A 23,318-nucleotide genomic window follows, 5' to 3' on the forward strand; every position below is an offset into this window, starting at 1 on the left:
CCAGGGGTGGGCCAAGCCAATTTTGGCATTGTCCCAGGTCGGTTCCGAAAGTGGACAAATAATAATAATAATTTGTTTTTGGGGAAGGAAATGGCGCAGTATCTGTCTCATATATCGTTGGACACCTGATCCGCGCCGTATGGGAACTGATGAGGGAGGGAGTGAAAGAAGAAAGGAAGAAAGGGGTGCCGTAGTGGAGGGCTCCGGAATAATTTCGACCACCTGGGGATCTTTAACGTGCACTGACATCGCACAGCACACGGGCGCCTTAGCGTTTCGCCTCCATCGAAACGCGGCCACCACGCTCGGGTTCGAACCCGGCTCAGTAGCCGAGCGTTCTAACCACTGAGCCAACGCGGCGGATTCAGATGGAACACCGATGGATATCGCGTTCTGCGAAACCCGGTCCCAAAATCATCAAGAAAACCGTGCTGTGGTTCACCAACACGCTTTGCATAAAAGAACAAATGTATGGCCACGGTCGGTTGATTATCAACGCATCGTATGACATATCAATGCAGCAAATGTGAGCGTACCACGTGAGGAACAGGAAAGAAAGAAGCGGAACCGGCACGAGATGCAAGCGCTTCGTTCGGCAGCACGAGGGACGCCACGCGCACACGAGCAGATCACATGTGCGATTCGAAGCCCCGAGGAGCCATGAAAGGACAGCTGGCTGTTCCACGTCGTCACGAGTGGTGGGCACAAAGAATGTGGTCTCAAATGGCTGGCGAAGGCTGCAAGGCGCCTTCGACGACGAGCGGAGGACTAGACCGGCGCCAAAGGGTGGTGGCTCTAGGTCACCTGCTGTCATCATTACTGGGAGTAGCACTGACGCTCAGCGCCATCACCATCGGCTTGTCTGTGCTCCGTCATCAGAGAGGCTCCGAAGGAAGCGGCGTCTTTGGCATGGGACGCAGCTCGTGGAACACCTGCAACTCCAAGCTCTGCATGGCGCACTTCCGTCGCCTCAAGGACTCCCTGAACCGGAGCACGGCCCCGTGCGGCGACTTATACCGCTTCGCGTGTGGCGCTTGGCATCCTCGTGCAGCCAAGTCAGAAACCGTCTTCCGAGACCTCCTGGCCGTGGCCCAGCAAGACGCCATCCGGTACCTGGAGGCCGTGAACGACGCCTCAAACAAAATGGTGCTGCCAACCGGGAAAGTCCTTTTGCCCGATTCCCGTCCGGTACTGCGCATTAACCGAGCTGAGCGGGCGCACCAGGTCTGCCTGCACAGTGGTAGCAGTACCAAGGATGCCGCTTTGCTGACCGAGTTCCTTGCCGACCGGTCACTGTCCTGGCCTGAGCGCACTACGGCGCCCGCGCAGCCTCTGGACGTACTCCTGGACCTGGACATCAACTGGAACCTGGGCCTGTGGTTCTCGGTTCGTGTCTCACCCATACCGGGCTGCAACCAACGGCAGGTGCGCGTGGGGTCCGGCATCGTGTCCTACGATTGGAAGCGGGCTCTGGACACCATGGTAACGCGGGGAGTGTACAAAGCACGCGTGCGTCGCTTTCACGACGCCCTTCGTGCGAGAAGCTTCGCGGCCATGAGCGACAAGGAAATGAAGGAGCTGCGCCGTTATGAGTCAACGATCGTCGGTGCCCTGTGCGGCTCGGTGTCTGGTGGCCAGAACGAACTGGCCTTCCCGCTGAAGCAGATGCAGAATTTGGCCACTCCTCGCCTGGCCGCCGCCCAGTGGGACACTCTCCTCAACTGGCAGCTCAACAAAGCTCTCAGAGTGACCGAGGCTGACCGCGTCATCGCCACGAGCGTGAAGCTGCTGCAGGCAGTCGACTATCTGCTGAGTTCGCTTCCTGCTGAGGTGGTGCTACACCACCTGGCATGGTCGCTGGTGCAGATGATCGGATGGATGGCCGACTCGGCACTTCCGGGTCGACCCACGGCGTACGAGATGGAAGATATGCGGAGCGCCGACTGTTTCTGGGTCACACACAGAGCGTTCGGAGTAACCCACCTCTCCGGCTACATAAACACTACCTACCCGCTTCACTGGCGCTCCTCAGTGGACGCCATTCTGATGACCATCACTCAGACGGCCATCAACTTCTTCCTGAAGACATCTTGGATCCACGCTGAGAGCCGAGCGGCCGCCGTCGACAAGCTGCGCCGCATGAACACCTCCCTCTGGCCTTCCGACTCCTACCTCAATGCATCGGAGGTGGCCGCCATATTGGAGAACTTCCCTGAGCCCAGAGAGGACGGTGCTGTGCTGCGGTACTGGCTGGACGCCTTGTCGGCTCGCCGAGCGCTCTTTGGCAGGCAGTGGGATGTGGCCGACGCCTTCTACCCTGGAGACTTGCAGCCGCCGCGGGCCCTGTTCCGCTACCACTATTACCTAAACGAGCTGGCTGTCTCGCTGCACGCGCTGCGCAGCCCGCTGTTCGTGGAGGGAGTGGGCCTCGCTGTGAACATGGGAGGCCTCGGAGCCCACTACGCCGTTGCCCTGGCCCGGGCGTTCGACCCACGAGGCGTCCTCCTGGACGGTCGCGGTTCCACCTCCGGTCTTTGGTGGAGAAAGTCCTCGTACCGGGACTACGAGCGGAGGACAGCGTGCCCAGCGACTGCCGCCAGTGGAGCCGAAGGAGGTGTGCAGGCCTTCGAGGGAGTCGCTGCCATCGAGATAGCGTACGGGGCCTTCAACGCGTCGCGCTCTATCGCCGACCAGGGTACGCGGACGCATCAGAGGCGGCGCATTTTCCTTGGCCTGTCAGAGGATCAGGGCTTCTTCGTCGCCTTCTGCCAAGCGTCCTGCGCTCGCGGGCCCAGCGAGCGACAACAGCTGTCCTGCACACTGCCGCTGAAGAACTTCCGCGAGTTCGCCACCGCATTTACGTGTCCCGTGGCCTCGCCCATGAATCCAGCGCTACGGTGCGGCTTCTTCGAGGCCACTGACCAACGGGCTGCCCGTAAAAATGGGGGTGAGAGTGAAGATGCCGGTAAAAGTGCGTCTACGAATGCGAGTGCGAATGTTGGTGCTGACGGCGCAGTGACGTCCTGGACGAGGCCACCGGCACGCCGGAGTGGCAGTGACGACCAGGATCCGTTTACACTTGCGACGACGGGTCTCGCGGGGCATATGGTTCGACAGCCCCCAGTTTTATGAGAGAATTTTGTGGTGGCTGCTAGCTGCCATATTGTTTAAGCTGTCGTTGCTCGAACGAATCGACGCAAGACGTTCGCTGCCAAAAACCATTTGGCTTGAAACAATAAAGTCTGCGCACTTGTGCGCGCAACTGTGCTTCTGTGTTCGTGCTCTTGAAGTAGTAGTAGTAAACACGTTAATTTGGGAAGAGAAAAGGCACAAGGATGGGGGAGAGATATAGTTGGAGTTTCAGTGGTCAACCTAGTCACCAGCATAAACTGTCTATGAACTCATTCTTTTTCTCAGTCAGAAGGGCTCCTATTGCTCTAAACAAGGGCTAGTTATCTTGTGTAGTAAAGGGCTTTTTTCATAGCCCCAGGCGACTTGGCACATCGTGGCGTAGCACCCACACCACACGCACTGTTTCTTGTATCAAGAGTCTTGGTTTTAGGTTGAGAATACTGCCTGATGTTGCCAGGCAACAGTAGCTGGGGCCTATAATAATTAGGGTTATATTAAGCCATATACGTGTTTCGTACCATTTCAGGTCGCGTTTCAGGGGAGGTTAAACGCATAAGGCACCCGCGTGCTGCGCGATGTCAGTGCAGGTTAAAAGATCCCCAGGTCGCCTGAATCATTACCGAGACCTCCACTACGGCACCTCTCCCTTTCTTCCACTGCCTCCTTAATCCCTTCTCTTATGGCACGGTTCGGGTGTCCACCGAGATGTGAGACAGTTACTGCGTCATTTCATTTCCTCAAAACCAATTTTCAATTTTGTTTTCCTTTCCTCAAACAGATTTTCAATTTTAGTTTCATTTTCGACTTGCCCCAGTAGCTCAGTGGTTAGGGCGCTGGGCTAGTGAATCCAGGCCTCCCACTGATGCCGACTCCCGACCCGAACTGCTCCTTACCTTATTCTCCTTCATGCCGGCTACCCCGATCAATTCATTATTTCTTGTAAGCTCTGCGGGAAACCGAGGGACTTCCTTCATGTCCTCCTCACATGTCCTACCTTCCCACACCATCCATGCCCAACCATGGCGGAGTCATACAGGGAGACTCTCCTGGCCAGCTCCGCTGCTGCTGACCAGCGCCGGATAATTACCGACACCCTGAAGCGGATAGCCCTCCAAGGGCTGTCCTTTTCCCTGTAAGGGCAACCCCCTAAGGGCTGCCTCGTGCCATGTTAGGGGGCTTGCCCCCCTCTGTATTTGGCAATAATGTTTCCACCACCACCACTGATCCGGAGCTCCCGAGTTCGAACCCCACCGCGGCGGCCGCGTTTCGAAGGAGGCGTAACGCCAAGGCGCCCGTGTGCTGTGCGACGCCAGCGCACGTCTAAGATCCTTAGGTGGCCGAAACCATTCCGGAGCCCTCCACTACGGCACTTCTCTCAGTCCCTCCTTCATCCCCTCCCCCACGGCGCGGCCCAGGACTCCGCCGAGATGCTAGACAGACACTGCACCATTTCCCTTCCCCAACAGCCAATTATTATTATTATTATTTACACCGGTCCCACCCACTTGGCCCCACCGCGGGCTGCCGACGCGCGCGGGAATTGCCCGGATGGCAGAGCTTCCTGGCCCACCGGAGGGACGCTGCTGACTGGACTCTGCCGTTAGCACCATGACGTCTGGATAAATCTAACCAACAGCCAGCTCTTAACGGACATACGCAGACGTGCGACACGGAGGAGAGCTAGTGTTTCAAAATGTCACTGGAAAGGGCTCGCCAACTTTCCCGCGCGGTTGTAGGTTGTATGTCCTCTTCTGATGTGTATTATATGGCTGAGATGTTAATGAGAACAGGATGTAGCCACTGAGCGAGCTTACTTTCCTCTAAAGTTGTTTCAGGGCCCTTTACATTTTTAACATGGGGGACCAAAAGCATGGGAGCTGTGTATTACTTAACAAAATTTTATATTATATCATTTCAGGGCTAGTTAGGTTTTCTGATCTTTCTGTTATGTGATGTTAAATTATTTAGCTTAACAAGTGATTCCTCAAAGCGAAACCTAATTTCATGTACGAAATTGACAGTATTGCTCCAATAGCCACTGCAATTGGTGACCACAGGGCGCTGCCTGGCACAGATCACGTGGTCGCAGCGGTGACGTCTCCGGCGGTCGTGGAGAACGCGCCGGTGGGCCGTATGATGTAACGCTCCGTGTACGGCCACGGCACGCAGTATTCTGGCGGCTGCAGGTCGATCGCGCTGGTAGGCGGGCACTCGAACGCCGTTGCGAAGTCACGCATGTGACGCAGCAGCGTGTTGAGCCTGTGGGTGCGCATGCGCGTTCTACAGCTCCGCGAATGCTCCCTGTTAGAAGCTACCTTAAATACCTAGCTTACAAATTCACAGCTCCACAAATGTTCCTCTTCCTCAGAAAGAAGATAGCGGAACTTTCCCTGGTGTTCTTTGTAGTGTTTGGATATTCGCTCTGTGTGTTACGGCGTGTACCGGTGAATTTTGCTTTAGCAAGGGGACTGAGTGAGCACGGACGTAAATATCGCAGGCCAATTGAGGCACCAGCTTCGAATGACGCCACTTGTCTCCAGCCAATGAGAATCATTCGGTCCGGTGACGTCCGTTATTCTAGCCAATGGGAGAATTTTATGACAGATGCCACATTTATTATCTGATACAGTGCCAAGTAGGCATGGGGTTTAATAAAACGCAAGAAATGGCTGAGGAAAATGCTTAGTGCACACTTAAAACTCGTTGTTTGCTATTCGTGCCTGACGTGGTTCGGAGGCAATAGACCGAAGTTGATGAGCTTGCGGTTGGCGTTGGGCGAAAGCACTTCACACATGTACTCTCCGAAGGAGTAAACAAATATGGCTGGTGGTTTAGCATTCCTACGCACGACATATTCTGCGAAAGCAGGCTAGGTCACCCGAATTTTGGTGTTGGGCAAAACCCTTTTTTGGAGTGTCTCAGATACTTTTCGAACGTGGGTCACTTCATTTTTGAATTTCCAGGGGTGGGCCAAGCCAATTTTGGCATTGTCCCAGGTCGGTTCCGAAAGTGGACAAATAATAATAATAATTTGTTTTTGGGGAAGGAAATGGCGCAGTATCTGTCTCATATATCGTTGGACACCTGATCCGCGCCGTATGGGAAGTGATGAGGGAGGGAGTGAAAGAAGAAAGGAAGAAAGGGGTGCCGTAGTGGAGGGCTCCGGAATAATTTCGACCACCTGGGGATCTTTAACGTGCACTGACATCGCACAGCACACGGGCGCCTTAGCGTTTCGCCTCCATCGAAACGCGGCCACCACGGTCGGGTTCGAACCCGGCTCAGTAGCCGAGCGTTGTAACCACTGAGCCAACGCGGCGGATTCAGATGGAACACCGATGGATATCGCGTTCTGCGAAACCCGGTCCCAAAATCATCAAGAAAACCGTGCTGTGGTTCACCAACACGCTTTGCATAAAAGAACAAATGTATGGCCACGGTCGGTTGATTATCAACGCATCGTATGACATATCAATGCAGCAAATGTGAGCGTACCACGTGAGGAACAGGAAAGAAAGAAGCGGAACCGGCACGAGATGCAAGCGCTTCGTTCGGCAGCACGAGGGACGCCACGCGCACACGAGGAGATCACACGTGCGATTCGAAGCCCCGAGGAGCCATGAACGGACAGCTGGCTGTTCCACGTCGTCACGAGTGGTGGGCACAAAGAATGTGGTCTCGAATGGCTGGCGAAGGCTGTAAGGCGCCTTCGACGACGAGCGGAGGACTAGACCGGCGCCAAAGGGCGGTGGCTCTAGGTCACCTGCTGTCATCATTACTGGGAGTAGCACTGACGCTCAGCGCCATCACCATCGGCCTGTCTGTGCTCCGTCATCAGAGAGGCTCCGAAGGAAGCGGCGTCTTTGGCATGGGACGCAGCTCGTGGAACACCTGCAACTCCAAGCTCTGCATGGCGCACTTCCGTCGCCTCAAGGACTCCCTGAACCGGAGCACGGCCCCGTGCGGCGACTTTTACCGCTTCGCGTGTGGCGCTTGGCATCCTCGCGCAGCCAAGTCAGAGACCGTCTTCCGAGACCTCCTGGCCGTGGCCCAGCAAGACGCCATCCGGTACCTGGAGGCCGTGAACGACGCCTCAAACAAAATGGTGCTGCCAACCGGGAAAGTCCTTTTGCCCGATTCCCGTCCGGTACTGCGCATTAACCGAGCTGAGCGGGCGCACCAGGTCTGCCTGCACAGTGGTAGCAGTACCAAGGATGCCGCTTTGCTGACCGAGTTCCTTGCCGACCGGTCACTGTCCTGGCCTGAGCGCACTACGGCGCCCGCGCAGCCTCTGGACGTACTCCAGGACCTGGACATCAACTGGAACCTGGGCCTGTGGTTCTCGGTTCGTGTCTCACCCATACCGGGCTGCAACCAACGGCAGGTGCGCGTGGGGTCCGGCATCGTGTCCTACGATTGGAAGCGGGCTCTGGACACCATGGTAACGCGGGGAGTGTACAAAGCACGCGTGCGTCGCTTTCACGACGCCCTTCGTGCGAGAAGCTTCGCGGCCATGAGCGACAAGGAAATGAAGGAGCTGCGCCGTTATGAGTCAACGATCGTCGGTGCCCTGTGCGGCTCGGTGTCTGGTGGCCAGAACGAACTGGCCTTCCCGCTGAAGCAGATGCAGAATTTGGCCACTCCTCGCCTGGCCGCCGCCCAGTGGGACACTCTCCTCAACTGGCAGCTCAACAAAGCTCTCAGAGTGACCGAGGCTGACCGCGTCATCGCCACGAGCGTGAAGCTGCTGCAGGCAGTCGACTATCTGCTGAGTTCGCTTCCTGCTGAGGTGGTGCTACACCAGCTGGCATGGTCGCTGGTGCAGATGATCGGATGGATGGCCGACTCGGCACTTCCGGGTCGACCCACGGCGTACGAGATGGAAGATATGCGGAGCGCCGACTGTTTCTGGGTCACACACAGAGCGTTCGGAGTAACCCACCTCTCCGGCTACATAAACACTACCTACCCGCTTCACTGGCACTCCTCAGTGGACGCCATTCTGATGACCATCACTCAGACGGCCATCAACTTCTTCCTGAAGACATCTTGGATCCACGCTGAGAGCCGAGCGGCCGCCGTCGACAAGCTGCGCCGCATGAACACCTCCCTCTGGCCTTCCGACTCCTACCTCAATGCATCGGAGGTGGCCGCCATATTGGAGAACTTCCCTGAGCCCAGAGAGGACGGTGCTGTGCTGCGGTACTGGCTGGACGCGTTGTCGGCTCGCCGAGCGCTCCTTGGCAGGCAGTGGGATGTGGCCGACGCCTTCTACCCTGGAGACTTGCAGCCGCCGCGGGCCCTGTTCCGCTACCACTATTACCTAAACGAGCTGGCTGTCTCGCTGCACGCGCTGCGCTGCCCGCTGTTCGTGGAGGGAGTGGGCCTCGCTGTGAACATGGGAGGCCTCGGAGCCCACTACGCCGTTGCCCTGGCCCGGGCGTTCGACCCACGAGGCGTCCTCCTGGACGGTCGCGGTTCCACCTCCGGTCTTTGGTGGGGAAAGTCCTCGTACCGGGACTACGAGCGGAGGACAGCGTGCCCAGCGACTGCCGCCAGTGGAGCCGAAGGAGGTGTGCAGGCCTTCGAGGGAGTCGCTGCCATCGAGATAGCGTACGGGGCCTTCAACGCGTCGCGCTCTATCGCCGACCAGGGTACGCGGACGCATCAGAGGCGGCGCATTTTCCTTGGCCTGTCAGAGGATCAGGGCTTCTTCGTCGCCTTCTGCCAATCGTCCTGCGCGCGCGGGCCCAGCGAACGACAACAGCTGTCCTGCACACTGCCGCTGAAGAACTTCCGCGAGTTCTCCACCGCATTTACGTGTCCCGTGGCCTCGCCCATGAATCCAGCGCTACGGTGCGGCTTCTTCGAGGCCAGTGACCAGCGGGCTGCCCGTAAAAATGGGGGTGAGAGTGAAGATGCCGGTAAAAGTGCGTCTACGAATGCAATTTCGAATGTTGGTGCTGACGGCGCAGTGACGTCCTGGACGAGGCCACCGGCACGCCGGAGTGGCAGTGACGACCAGGATCCGTTGACACTGGCGACGACGGGTCTCGCGGGGCATATGGTTCGACAGCCCCCAGTTTTATGAGAATTTTGTGGTGGCTGCTAGCTGCCATATTGTTTAAGCTGTCGTTGCTCGAACGAATCGACGCAAGACGTTCGCTGCCAAAAACCATTTGGCTTGAAACAATAAAGTCTGCGCACTTGTGCGCGCAACTGTGCTTCTGTGTTCGTGCTCTTGAAGTAGTAGTAGTAAACACGTTAATTTGGGAAGAGAAAAGGCATAAGGATGGGGGAGAGATATATTTGGAGTTTCAGTGGTCAACCTAGTCACCAGCATAAACTGTCTATGAACTCATTCTTTTTCTCAGTCAGGAGGGCTCCTATTGCTCTAAACAAGGGCTAGTTATCTTGTGTAGTAAAGGGCTTTTTTCATAGCCCCAGGCGACTTGGCACATCGTGGCGTAGCACCCACACCACACGCACTGTTTCATGTATCAAGAGTCTTGGTTTTAGGTTGAGAATACTGCCTGATGTTGCCAGGCAACAGTAGCTGGGGCCTATAATAATTAGGGTTATATTAAGCCATATACGTGTTTCGTACCATTTCAGGTCGCGTTTCAGGGGAGGTTAAACGCATAAGGCGCCCGCGTGCTGCGCGATGTCAGTGCAGGTTAAAAGACCCCAGGTCGCCTGAATCATTACCGAGAACTCCACTACGGCACCTCTCCCTTTCTTCCACTGCCCCCTTAATCCCTTCTCTTATGGCGCGGTTCGGGTGTCCACCGAGATGTGAGACAGTTACTGCGTCATTTCATTTCCTCAAAACCAATTTTCAATTTTGTTTTCCTTTCCTCAAACAGATTTTCAATTTTAGTTTCATTTTCGACTTGCCCCAGTAGCTCAGTGGTTAGGGCGCTGGGCTAGTGAATCCAGGCCTCCAACTGGTGCCGACTCCCGACCCGAACTGCTCCTTACCTTATTCTCCTTCATGCCGGCTACCCCGATCAATTCATTATTTCTTGTAAGCTCTGCGGGAAACCGAGGGACTTCCTTCATGTCCTCCTCACATGTCCTACCTTCCCACACCATCCATGCCCAAGCATGGCGGAGTCATACAGGGAGACTCTCCTGGACAGCTCCGCTGCTGCTGACCAGCGCCGGATAATTACCGACACCCTGAAGCGGATAGCCCTCCAAGGGCTGTCCTTTTCCCTGTAAGGGCAGCCCCCTAAGGGCTGCCTCGTGCCATGTTAGGGGGCTTGCCCCCCTCTGTATTTGGCAATAATGTTTCCACCACCACCACTGATCCGGAGCTCCCGAGTTCGAACCCCACCGCGGCGGCCGCGTTTCGAAGGAGGCGTAACGCCAAGGCGCCCGTGTGCTGTGCGACGCCAGCGCACGTCTAAGATCCTTAGGTGGCCGAAACCATTCCGGAGCCCTCCACTACGGCACCTCTTCTCTCAGTCCCTCCTTCATCCCCTCCCCCACGGCGCGGCCCAGGACTCCGCCGAGATGTTAGACAGACACTGCACCATTTCCCTTCCCCAACAGCCAATTATTATTATTATTATTTACACCTGTCCCACCAACTTGGCCCCACCGCGGGCTGCCGACGCGCGCGGGAATTGCCCGGATGGCAGAGCTTCCTGGCCCACCGGAGGGACGCTGCTGACTGGACTCTGCCGTTAGCACCATGACGTCTGGATAAATCTAACCAACAGCCAGCTCTTAACGGACATACGCAGACGTGCGACACGGAGGAGAGCTAGTGTTTCAAAATGTCACTGGAAAGGGCTCGCCAACTTTCCCGCGCGGTTGTAGGTTGTATGTCCTCTTCTGATGTGTATTATATGGCTGAGATGTTAATGAGAACAGGATGTAGCCACTGAGCGAGCTTACTTTCCTCTAAAGTTGTTTCAGGGCCCTTTACATTTTTAACACGGGGGACCAAAAGCATGGGAGCTCTGTATTACTTAACAAAATTTTATATTATATCATTTCAGGGTTAGTTAGGTTTTCTGATCTTTCTGTTCTGTGATGTTAAATTATTTAGCTTGGCAAGTGATTCCTCAAAGCGAAACCTAATTTCATGTACGAAATTGACAGTATTGCTCCAATAGCCACTGCAATTGGTGACCACAGGGCGCTGCCTGGCACAGATCACGTGGTCGCAGCGGTGACGTCTCCGGCGGTCGTGGAGAACGCGCCGGTGGGCCGTATGATGTAACGCTCCGTGTACGGCCACGGCACGCAGTATTCTGGCGGCTGCAGGTCGATCGCGCTGGTAGGCGGGCACTCGAACGCCGTTGCGAAGTCACGCATGTGACGCAGCAGCGTGTTGAGCTGGGGGTGCGCATGCGCGTTCTACAGCTCCGCGAATGCTCCCTGTTGGAAGCTACCTTAAATACCTAGCTTACAAATTCACAGCTCCACAAATGTTCCTCTTCCTCAGAAAGAAGATAGCAGAACTTTCCCTAGTGTTCTTTGTAGTGTTTGGATATTCGCTCTGTGTGTTACGGCGTGTACCGGTGAATTTTGCTTTAGCAAGGGGACTGAGTGAGCACGGACGTAACTATCGCAGGCCAATTGAGGCACCAGCTTCGAATGACGCCACTTGTCTCCAGCCAATGAGAATCATTCGGTCCGGTGACGTCCGTTATTCTAGCCAATGGGAGAATTTTATGACAGATGCCACATTTATTATCTGTTACAGTGCAAAGTAGGCATGGGGTTTAATAAAACGCAAGAAATGGCTGAGGAAAATGCTTAGTGCACACTTAAAGCTCGTTGTTTGCTATTCGTGCCTGACGTGGTTCGGAGGCAATAGACCGAAGTCGATGAGCTTGCGGTTGGCGTTGGGCGAAAGCACTTCACACATGTACTCTCCGAAGGAGTAAACAAATATGGCTGGTGGTTTAGCATTCCTACGCACGACATATTCTGCGAAAGCAGGCTAGGTCACCCGAATTTTGGAGTTGGGTCAAACCGTTTTAGCCCCGCCGCGGAGGCTCTGTGGTTAGGGCGCTCGACTACTGATCCGGAGTTACCCGGGTTCGAACCCGACGGCGGCGGCTGCTTTTTTATGGAGGAAAACGCTGAGGCGCCCGTGTGCTGTGCGATGTCAGTGCACGTTAAAGATCCCCAGGTGGTCGAAATTATTCCGGAGCCCTCCACTACGGCACCTCTTCTTCCCTTCTTCTTTCACTCCCTCCTTTATCCTTTTCCTCACGGCGCGGTTCAGGTGTCCAACGATATATGAGACAGATACTGCGCCATTTCCTTTCCCCCCAAAACCAATTATTATTATTATTAAACCCTTTTTTGGAGTGACTCAGGTACTTTCCGAACGTGGGTCACTTCATTTTTCAATTTCCGGGGGTGGGCCAAGCCAATTTTGGCATTGTCCCAGGCCGGTTCCGAACGTGGACCAATAATAGTAATAATTGGTTTTTGGGGAAGGGAATCGCGCAGTATCTGTCTCATATATTGTTGCACACCTGAACCGCGCCGTAAGGGAAGAGATAAGGGAGGGAGTGAAAGTAGAAAGGAAGAAAGGGGTGCCGTAGTGGAGGGCTCCGGAATAATTTCGACCACCTGGGGATCTTTAACGTGCACTGACATCGCACAGCACACGGGCGCCATAGCGTTTCGCCTCCATCGAAACGCGGCCACCACGGTCGGGTTCGAACCCGGCTCAGTAGCCGAGCGTTCTAACCACTGAGCCAACGCGGCGGATTCAGATGGAACACCGATGGATATCGCGTTCTGCGAAACCCGGTCCCAAAATCATCAAGAAAACCGTGCTGTGGTTCACCAACACGCTTTGCATAAAGGAACTAATGTATGGCCACGGTCGGTTGATTATCAACGCATCGTATGACATATCAATGCAACAAATGTGAGCGTACCACGGGAGGAACAGGAAAGAAAGAAGCGGAACCAGCACGAGATGCAAGCGCTTCGTTCGGCAGCACGAGGGACGCCACGCGCACACGAGCAGATCACACGTACGATTCGAAGCCCCGAGGAGCCATGAACGGACAGCTGGCTGTTCCACGTCGTCACGAGTGGCGGCCACAAAGAATGTGGTCTCGAATGGCCGGCGAAGGCTGCGAGGCGCCTTCGACGACGAGCGGAGGAGTAGACCGGCGCCAAAGGGCGGTGGCTCTAGGTCACCTGCTGTCATCATTACTGGGAGTAGCACTGACGCTCAGCGCCATCACCATCGGCCTGTCTGTGCTCCGTCATCAGAGAGGCTCCGAAGGAAGCGGCGTCTTTGGCATGGGACGGAGCTCGTGGAACACCTGCAACTCCAAGCTCTGCATGGCGCACTTCCGTCGCCTCAAGGACTCCCTGAACCGGAGCACGGCCCCGTGCGGCGACTTTTACCGCTTCGCGTGTGGCGCTTGGCATCCTCGCGCAGCCAAGTCAGAGACCGCCTTCCGAGACCTCCTGGCCGTGGCCCAGCAAGACGCCATCCGGTACCTGGAGGCCGTGAACGACGCCTCCAACAAAATGGTGCTGCCAACCGGGAAAGTCCTGGTGCCCGATTCCCGTCCGGTCCTGCGCATCAACCGAGCTGAGCGGGCGTGCCAGGTCTGCCTGCACAGTGGTAGCAGTACCAGGGATGCCGCTTTGCTGACCGAGTTCCTTGCCAACCGGTCACTGTCCTGGCCTGAGCGCACTACGGCGCCCGCGCCGCCTCTGGACGTACTCCTGGACCTGGACATCAACTGGAACCTGGGCCTGTGGTTCTGGGTTCGTGTCTCACCCATACCGGGCCGCAACCAAAGGCAGGTCCGCGTGGGGTCCGGCATCGTGTCCAGCGATTGGAAGCGGGCTCTGGACACCATGGTAACGCGGGGAGTGTACAAAGCACGCGTGCGTCGCTTTCACGACGCCCTTCGTGCGAGAAGCTTCGCGGCCATGAGCGACAAGGAAATGAAGGAGCTGCGCCGTTATGAGTCAACGATCGTCGGTGCCCTGTGCGGCTCGGTGTCTGGTGGCCAGAACGAACTGGCCTTCCCGCTGAAGCAGATGCAGAATTTGGCCACTCCTCGCCTGGCCGCCGCCCAGTGGGACACTCTCCTCAACTGGCAGCTCAACAAAGCTCTCAGAGTGACCGAGGCTGACCGCGTCATCGCCACGAGCGTGAAGCTGCTGCAGGCAGTCGACTATCTGCTGAGTTCGCTTCCTGCTGAGGTGGTGCTACACCACCTGGCATGGTCGCTGGTGCAGATGATCGGATGGATGGCCGACTCGGCACTTCCGGGTCGACCCACGGCGTACGAGATGGAAGATATGCGGAGCGCCGACTGTTTCTGGGTCACACACAGAGCGTTCGGAGTAACCCACCTCTCCGGCTACATAAACACTACCTACCCGCTTCACTGGCACTCCTCAGTGGACGCCATTCTGATGACCATCACTCAGACGGCCATAAACTTCTTCCTGAAGACATCTTGGATCCACGCTGAGAGCCGAGCGGCCGCCGTCGACAAGCTGCGCCGCATGAACACCTCCCTCTGGCCTTCCGACTCCTACCTCAATGCATCGGAGGTGGCCGCCATATTGGAGAACTTCCCTGAGCCCAGAGAGGACGGTGCTGTGCTGCGGTACTGGCTGGACGCGTTGTCGGCTCGCCGAGCGCTCCTTGGCAGGCAGTGGGATGTGGCCGACGCCTTCTACCCTGGAGACTTGCAGCCGCCGCGGGCCCTGTTCCGCTACCACTATTACCTAAACGAGCTGGCTGTCTCGCTGCACGCGCTGCGCAGCCCGCTGTTCGTGGAGGGAGTGGGCCTCGCTGTGAACATGGGAGGCCTCGGAGCCCACTACGCCGTTGTCCTGGCCCGGGCGTTCGACCCACGAGGCGTCCTCCTGGACGGTCGCGGTTCCACCTCCGGTCTTTGGTGGGGAAAGTCCTCGTACCGGGACTACGAGCGGAGGACAGCGTGCCCAGCGACTGCCGCCAGTGGAGCCGAAGGAGGTGTGCAGGCCTTCGAGGGAGTCGCTGCCATCGAGATAGCGTACGGGGCCTTCAACGCGTCGCGCTCTATCGCCGACCAGGGTACGCGGACGCATCAGAGGCGGCGCATTTTCCTTGGCCTGTCAGAGGATCAGGGCTTCTTCGTCGCCTTCTGCCAATCGTCCTGCGCGCGCGGGCCCAGCGAACGACAACAGCTGTCCTGCACACTGCCGCTGAAGAACTTCCCAAGTTCGCCACCTCATTTACGTGTCCCGTGGCCTCGCCCATGAATCCAGCGCTACGGTGCGGCTTCTTCGAGGCCAGTGACCAGCGGGCTGCCCGTAAAAATGGGGGTGAGAGTGAAGATGCCGGTAAACGTGCGTCTACGAATGCGAGTGCGAATGTTGGTGCTGACGGCGCAGTGACGTCCTGGACGAGGCCACCGGCACGCCGGAGTGGCAGTGACGACCAGGATCCGTTGACACTGGCGACGACGGGTCTCGCGGGGCATATGGTTCGACAGCCCCCAGTTTTATGAGAGAATTTTGTGGTGGCTGCTAGCTGCCATATTTTTTAAGCTGTCGTTGCTCGAACGAATCGACGCCAGACGTTCGCTGCCAAAAATCATTTGGCTTGAAACAATAAAGTCTGCGCACTTGTGCGCGCAACTGTGCTTCTGTGTTCGTGCTCTTGAAGTAGTAGTAGTAAACACGTTAATTTGGGAAGAGAAAAGGCATAAGGGTGGGGGAGAGATATATTTGGAGTTTCAGTGGTCAACCTAGTCACCAGCATAAACTGTCTATGAACTCATTCTTTTTCTCAGTCAGGAGGGCTCCTATTGCTCTAAACTAGGGCTAGTTATCTTGTGTAGTAAAGGGCTTTTTTCATAGCCCCAGGCGACTTGGCACGTCGTGGCGTAGCACCCACACCACCCGCACTGTTTCATGTATCAAGAGTCTTGGTTTTAGGTTGAGAATTCTGCCTGATGTTGCCAGGTAACAGTAGCTGGGGCCTATAATAATTAGGGTTATATTAAGCCATATACGTGTTTCGTACCATTTCAGGTCGCGTTTCAGGGGAGGTTAAACGCATAAGGCGCCCGCGTGCTGCGCGATGTCAGTGCAGGTTAAAAGATCCCCAGGTCGTCTGAATCATTACCGAGACCTCCACTACGGCACCTCTCCCTTTCTTCCACTGCCTCCTTAATCCCTTCTCTTATGGCGCGGTTCGGGTGTCCACCGAGATGTGAGACAGTTACTGCGTCATTTAATTTCCTCAAAACTAATTTTCAATTTTGTTTTCTTTTCCTCAAACAAATTTTCAATTTTAGTTTCATTTTCGACTTGCCCCAGTAGCTCAGTGGTTAGGGCGCTGGGCTAGTGAATCCAGGCCTCCCACTGGTGCCGACTCCAGACCCGAACTGCTCCTTACCTTATTCTCCTTCATGCCGGCTACCCCGATCAATTCATTTCTTCTTGTAAGCTCTGCGGGAAACCGAGGGACTTCCTTCATGTCCTCCTCACATGTCCTACCTTCCCACACCATCCATGCCCAACCATGGCGGAGTCATACAGGGAGACTCACCTGGCCAGCTCCGCTGCTGCTGACCAGCGCCGGATAATTACCGACGCCCTGAAGCGGATAGCCCTCCAAGGGCTGTCCTTTTCCCTGTAAGGGCAGCCCCCTAAGGGCGGCCTCGTGCCATGTTAGGGGGCTTGCCCCCCTCTGTATTTGGCAATAATGTTTCCACCACCACCACTGATCCGGAGCTCCCGAGTTCGAACCCCACCGCGGCGGCCGCGTTTCGAAGGAGGCCTAACGCCAAGGCGCCCGTGTGCTGTGCGACGCCAGCGCACGTCTAAGATCCTTAGGTGGCCGAAACCATTCCGGAGCCCTCCACTACGGCATCTCTTCTCTCAGTCCCTCCTTCATCCCCTCCCACACGGCACGGTCCAGGACTCCGCCGAGATGTTAGACAGACACTGCACCATTTCCCTTCCCCAACAACCAATTATTATTATTATTATTTACACCGGTCCCACCCACTTGGCCCCACCGCGGGCTGCCGACGCGCGCGGGAATTGCCCGGATGGCAGAGCTTCCTGGCCCACCGGAGGGACGCTGCTGACTGGACTGTACCGTTATCACCATGACGTCTGGATAAATCTAACCAACAGCCAGCTCTTAACGGACATACGCAGACGTGCGACACGGAGGAGGGCTAGTGTTTCAAAATGTCACTGGAAAGGGCTCGCCAACTTTCCCGCGCGGTTGTAGGTTGTATGCCCACTTCAGATGTGTATTATATGGCTGAGATGTTAATGAGAACAGGATGTAGCCACTGAGCGAGCTTACTTTCCTCTAAAGTTGTTTCAGGGCCCTTTACATTTTTAACACGGGGGACCAAAAGCATGGGAGCTCTGTATTACTTAACAAAATTTTATATATCATTTCAGGGTTAGTTAGCTTTTCTGATCTTTCTGTTCTGTGATGTTAAATTATTTACCTTGGTAAGTGATTCCTCAAAGCGAAACCTAATTTCATGTACGAAATTGACAGTATTGCTCCAATAGCCACTGCAATTGGTGACCACACGGCGCTGCCTGGCACAGATCACGTGGTCGCAGCGGTGACGTCTCCGGCGGTCGTGGAGAACGCGCCGGTGGGCCGTATGATGTAACGCTCCGTGTACGGCCACGGCACGCAGTACGCTGGCGGCTGCAGGTCGATCGCGCTGATAGGCGGGCACTCGAACGCCGTTGCGAAGTCACGCATGTGACGCAGCAGCGTGTTGAGCCTGTGGGTGTGTGCATGCGCGTTCTACAGCTCCGCGAATGCTCCCTGTTAGAAGCTACCTTAAATACCTAGCTTACAAATTCACAGCTCCACAAATGTTCCTCTTCCTCAGAAAGAAGATAGCGGAACTTTGCCTGGTGTTCTTTGTAGTGTTCGGATATTCGCTCTGTGTGTTACGGCGTGTACTGGTGAATTTTGCTTTAGCAAGGGGACTGAGTGAGCACGGACGTAATGATCGCAGGCCAATTGAGGCACCAGCTTCGAATGACGCCACTTGTCTCAGCCAATGAGAATCATTCGGTCCGGTGACGTCCGTTCTTCTAGCCAATGGGAGAATTTTATGACAGATGCCACATTTATTATCTGATACAGTGCCAAGTAGCCATGGGGTTTAATAAGACGCAAGAAATGGCTGAGGAAAATGCTTAGTGCACACTTAAAACTCGTTGTTTGCTATTCGTGCCTGACGTGGTTCGGAGGCAATAGACCGAAGTCGATGAGCTTGCGGTTGGCGTTGGGCAAAAGCACTTTACACATGTACTCTCCGAAGGAGTAAACAAATATGGCTGGTGGTTTAGCATTCCTATGCACGACATATTCTGCGAAAGCACGCTAGGCCACCCGAATGTTGGGGTTGGGTCAAACCCTTTTAGCCCCGCCGCGGTGGCTCAGTGGTTAGGGCGCTCGACTATTGATCCGGAGTTACCCGGGTTCGAACCCGACGGCGGCGGCTGCGTTTTTATGGAGGAAAAACGCTGAGGCGCCCGTGTGCTGTGCGATGTCAGTGCACGTTAAAGATCCCCAGGTGGTCGAAATTATTCCGGAGCCCTCCACTACGGCACCTCTTCTTCCCTTCTTCTTTCACTCCCTCCTTTATCCTTTTCCTCACGGCGCGGTTCAGGTGTCCAACGATATATGAGACAGATACTGCGCCATTTCCTTTCCCCCCAAAACCAAGTATTATTATTATTAAACCCTTTTTTGGAGTGACTCAGGTACTTTCCGAACTTGGGTCACTTCATTTTTGAATTTCCGGGGGTGGGCCAAGCCAATTTTGGCATTGTCCCAGGCCGGTTCCGAACGTGGACCAATAATATTAATAATTGGTTTTTGGGGAAGGAAATGGCGCAGTATCTGTCTCATATATCGTTGCACACCTGAACCGCGCCGTAAGGGAAGGGATAAGGGAGGGAGTGAAAGAAGAAAGGAAGAAAGGGGTGCCGTAGTGGAGGGCTCCGGAATAATTTCGACCACCTGGGGATCTCTAACGTGCACTGACATCGCACAGCACACGGGAGCCTTAGCGTTTCGCCTCCATCGAAACGCGGCCACCACGGTCGGGTTCGAACCCGGCTCAGTAGCCGAGCGTTCTAACCACTGAGCCAACGCGGCGGATTTAGATGGAACACCGATGGATATCGCGTTCTGCGACACCCGGTCCCAAAATCATCAAGGAAACCGTGCTGTGGTTCACCAACACGCTTTGCAAAAAAGAACTAATGTTTGGCCACGGTCGGTTGATTATCAACGCATCGTACGACATATCAATGCAGCAAATGTGAGCGTACCACGTGAGGAACAGGAAAGAAAGAAGCGGAACCGGCACGAGATGCAAGCGCTTCGTTCGGCAGCACGAGGGACGCCACGCGCACACGAGCAGATCACACGTGCGATTTGAAGCCCCGAGGAGCCATGAACGGACAGATGGCTGTTCCACGTCGTCACGAGTGGTGGGCACAAAGAATGTAGTCTCGAATGGCTGGCGAAGGCTGCGAGGCGCCTTCGACGACGAGCGGAGGACTAGACCGGCGCCAAAGGGCGGTGGCTCTAGGTCACCTGCTGTCATCATTACTGGGAGTAGCACTGACGCTCAGCGCCATCACCATCGGCCTGTCTCTGCTCCGTCATCAGAGAGGCTCCGAAGGAAGCGGCGTCTTTGGCATGGGACGCAGCTCGTGGAACACCTGCAACTCCAAGCTCTGCATGGCGCACTTCCGTCGCCTCAAGGACTCCCTGAACCGGAGCACGGCCCCGTGCGGCGACTTTTACCGCTTCGCGTGTGGCGCTTGGCATCCTCGCGCAGCCAAGTCAGAGACCGCCTTCCGAGACCTCCTGGCCGTGGCCCAGCAAGACGCCATCCGGTACCTGGAGGCCGTGAACGACGCCTCAAACAAAATGGTGCTGCCAACCGGGAAAGTCCTGGTGCCCGATTCCCGTCCGGTCCTGCGCATCAACCGAGCTGAGCGGGCGTGCCAGGTCTGCCTGCACAGTGGTAGCAGTACCAGGGATGCCGCTTTGCTGACCGAGTTCCTTGCCAACCGGTCACTGTCCTGGCCTGAGCGCACTACGGCGCCCGCGCAGCCTCTGGACGTACTCCTGGACCTGGGCATCAACTGGAACCTGGGCCTGTGGTTCTGGGTTCGTGTCTCACCCATACCGGGCCGCAACCAAAGGCAGGTCCGCGTGGGGTCCGGCATCGTGTCCAGCGATTGGAAGCGGGCTCTGGACACCATGGTAACGCGGGGAGTGTACAAAGCACGCGTGCGTCGCTTTCACGACGCCCTTCGTGCGAGAAGCTTCGCGGCCAAGAGCGACAAGGAAGTGGAGGAGCTGCGCCGTTATGAGTCAACGATCGTCGGTGCCCTGTCCGGCTCGGTGTCTGGTGGCCAGAACGAACTGGCCTTCCCGCTGAAGCAGATGCAGAATTTGGCCACTCCTCGCCTGGCCACCGCCCAGTGGGTCACTCTCCTCAACTGGCAGTTCAACAAAGCTCTCAGGGTGACCGAGGCTGACCGCGTCATCGCCACGAACGTGAAGCTGCTGCAGGCAGTCGACTATCTGCTGAGTTCGCTTCCTGCTGAGGTGGTGCTACACCAGCTGGCATGGTCGCTGGTGCAGATGCTCGGATGGATGGCCGACTCGGCACTTCCGGGTCGACCCACGGCGTACGAGATGGGAGATATGCGGAGCGCCGACTGTTTCTGGGCCACACACAGAGCGTTCGGAGTAACCCTCCTCTCCGGCTACATAAACACTACCTACCCGCTTCACTGGCGCTCCTCAGTGGACGCCCTTCTGATGACCATCACTCCGACGGCCATCAACCTCTTCCTGAAGACATCTTGGATCGACGCTGAGAGCCGAGCGGCCGCCGTCGACAAGCTGCGCCGCATGAACACCTTCCTCTGGCCTTCCGACTCCTACCTCAATGCATCGGAGGTGGCTGCCATATTGGAGAACTTCCCTGAGCTCAGAGAGGACGGTGCTGTGTTGCGGTACTGGCTTGACGCGTTGTCGGCTCGCCGAGCGCTCCTTGGCAGGCAGTGGGATGTGGCCGACGCCTTCTACCCTGGAGACTTGCAGCCGCCGCGGGCCCTGTTCCGCTACCACTATTACCTAAACGAGCTGGCTGTCTCGCTGCACGCGCTGCGCAGCCCGCTGTTCGTGGAGGGAGTGGGCCTCGCTGTCAACATGGGAGGCCTCGGAGCCCACTACGCCGCTGCCCTGGCCCGGGCGTTCGACCCACGAGGCGTCCTCCTGGACGGTCGCGGTTCCACCTCCGGTCTTTGGTGGGGAAAGTCCTCGTACCGGGACTACGAGCGGAGGACAGCGTGCCCAGCGACTGCCGCCAGTGGAGCCGATGGAGGTGTGCAGGCCTTCGTGGGGGTCGCTGCCACCGAGATAGCGTACCAGGCCTTCAACGCGTCGCGCTCTATCGCCGACCAGGGTACGCGGACGCATCAGAGGCGGCGCATTTTCCTTGGCCTGTCAGAGGATCAGGCCTTCTTCGTCGCCTTCTGCCAAGCGTCCTGCGCGCGCGGGTCCAGCGAGCGACAACAGCTGTACTGCACACTCCCGCTGAAGAACTTCCGCGAGTTCGCCACCGCATTTACGTGTCCCGTGGCCTCGCCCATGAATCCAGCGCTACGGTGCGGCTTCTTCGAGGCCAGTGACCAGCGGGCTGCCCGTAAAAATGGGGGTGAGAGTGAAGATGCCGGTAAAAGTGCGTCTACGAATGCGAGTGCGAATGTTGGTGCTGACGGCGCAGTGACGTCCTGGACGAGGCCACCGGCACGCCGGAGTGGCAGTGACGACCAGGATCCGTTGACACTGGCGCCGACGGGTCTCGCGGGGCATATGGTCCGACAGCCGCCAGTTTTATGAGAGAATTTTGTGGTGGCTGCTAGCTGCCATATTTTTTAAGCTGTCGTTGCTCGAACGATTCGACGCAAGACGTTCGCTGCCAAAAACCATTTGGCTTGAAACATTAAAGTCTGCGCACTTGTGCGCGCAACTGTGCTTCTGTGTTCGTGCTCTTGAAGTAGTAGTAGTGAACACGTTAATTTGGGAAGAGAAAAGGCATACGGGTGGGGGAGAGATATATTTGGAGTTTCAGTGGCCAACCTAGTCACCAGCATTAACTGTCTATGAACTCATTCTTTTTCTCAGTCAGGAGGGCTCCTATTGCTCTAAACTAGGGCTAGTTATCTTGTGCAGTAAAGGGCTTTTTTCATAGCACGTCGTGGCGTAGCACCCATACCACACGCACTGTTTCATGTATCAAGAGTCTTGGTTTTAGGTTGAGAATTCTGCCTGATGTTTCCAGGTAACAGTAGCAGGGGCCTATAATAATTAGGGTTATATTAAGCCATATACGTGTTTCGTACCATTTCAGGTCGCGTTTCAGGGGCGGTTAAACGCATAAGGCGCCCGCGTGCTGCGCGATGTCAGTGCAGGTTAAAAGATCCCCAGGTCGTCTGAATCATTACCGAGACCTCCACTACGGCACCTCTCCCTTTCTTCCACTGCCTCCTTAATCCCTTCTCTTATGGCGCGGTTCGGGTGTCCACCGAGATGTGAGACAGTTACTGCGTCATTTAATTTCCTCAAAACTAATTTTCAATTTTGTTTTCTTTTCCTCAAACAAATTTTCAATTTTAGTTTCATTTTCGACTTGCCCCAGTAGCTCAGTGGTTAGGGCGTTGGGCTAGTGAATCCAGGCCTCCCACTGGTGCCGACTCCAGACCCGAACTGCTCCTTACCTTATTCTCCTTCATGCCGGCTACCCCGATCAATTCATTTCTTCTTGTAAGCTCTGCGGGAAACCGAGAGACTTCCTTCATGTCCTCATCCCATGTCCTACCTTCCCACACCATCCATGCCCAACCATGGCGGAGTCATACAGGGAGACTCTCCTGGCCAGCTCCGCTGCTGCTGACCAGCGCCGGATAATTACCGACGCCCTGAAGCGGATAGCCCTCCAAGGGCTGTCCTTTTCCCTGTAAGGGCAGCCCCCTAAGGGCTGCCTCGTGCCATGTTAGGGGGCTTGCCCCCCTCTGTATTTGGCAATAATGTTTCCACCACCACCACTGATCCGGAGCTCCCGAGTTCGAACCCCACCGCGGCGGCCGCGTTTCGA

The 23,318-nt window shown here is 56.1% G+C and overlaps 4 protein-coding genes across 4 annotated transcripts; all 4 read left to right on the plus strand.

The window, feature by feature from the left end:
- Nucleotides 1-723: 723 nt before the first annotated feature.
- LOC144119411 (endothelin-converting enzyme 2-like) lies at nt 724-3,132 on the plus strand. The gene has a single exon (XM_077652035.1). The coding sequence runs from the start codon at nt 724-726 to the stop codon at nt 3,130-3,132; it is 2,409 nt and encodes an 802-aa protein (XP_077508161.1).
- A 3,682-nt stretch (nt 3,133-6,814) lies between these two features.
- On the plus strand, nt 6,815-9,223 carry LOC144119418 (endothelin-converting enzyme 2-like). Its single transcript, XM_077652043.1, has one exon. It carries the CDS (start codon nt 6,815-6,817, stop codon nt 9,221-9,223), a length of 2,409 nt encoding a protein of 802 aa, XP_077508169.1.
- A 3,947-nt stretch (nt 9,224-13,170) lies between these two features.
- Nucleotides 13,171-15,393, plus strand: LOC144119429 (endothelin-converting enzyme-like 1). The gene has a single exon (XM_077652047.1). It carries the CDS (start codon nt 13,171-13,173, stop codon nt 15,391-15,393), a length of 2,223 nt encoding a protein of 740 aa, XP_077508173.1.
- A 4,261-nt stretch (nt 15,394-19,654) lies between these two features.
- LOC144119440 (endothelin-converting enzyme 2-like) lies at nt 19,655-22,063 on the plus strand. The gene has a single exon (XM_077652049.1). It carries the CDS (start codon nt 19,655-19,657, stop codon nt 22,061-22,063), a length of 2,409 nt encoding a protein of 802 aa, XP_077508175.1.
- Nucleotides 22,064-23,318: the final 1,255 nt, after the last annotated feature.

The sequence above is a fragment of the Amblyomma americanum genome, chromosome 1 (genome assembly GCF_052857255.1).
Source record: "Amblyomma americanum isolate KBUSLIRL-KWMA chromosome 1, ASM5285725v1, whole genome shotgun sequence".
Lineage (NCBI taxonomy): Eukaryota > Metazoa > Arthropoda > Arachnida > Ixodida > Ixodidae > Amblyomma > Amblyomma americanum.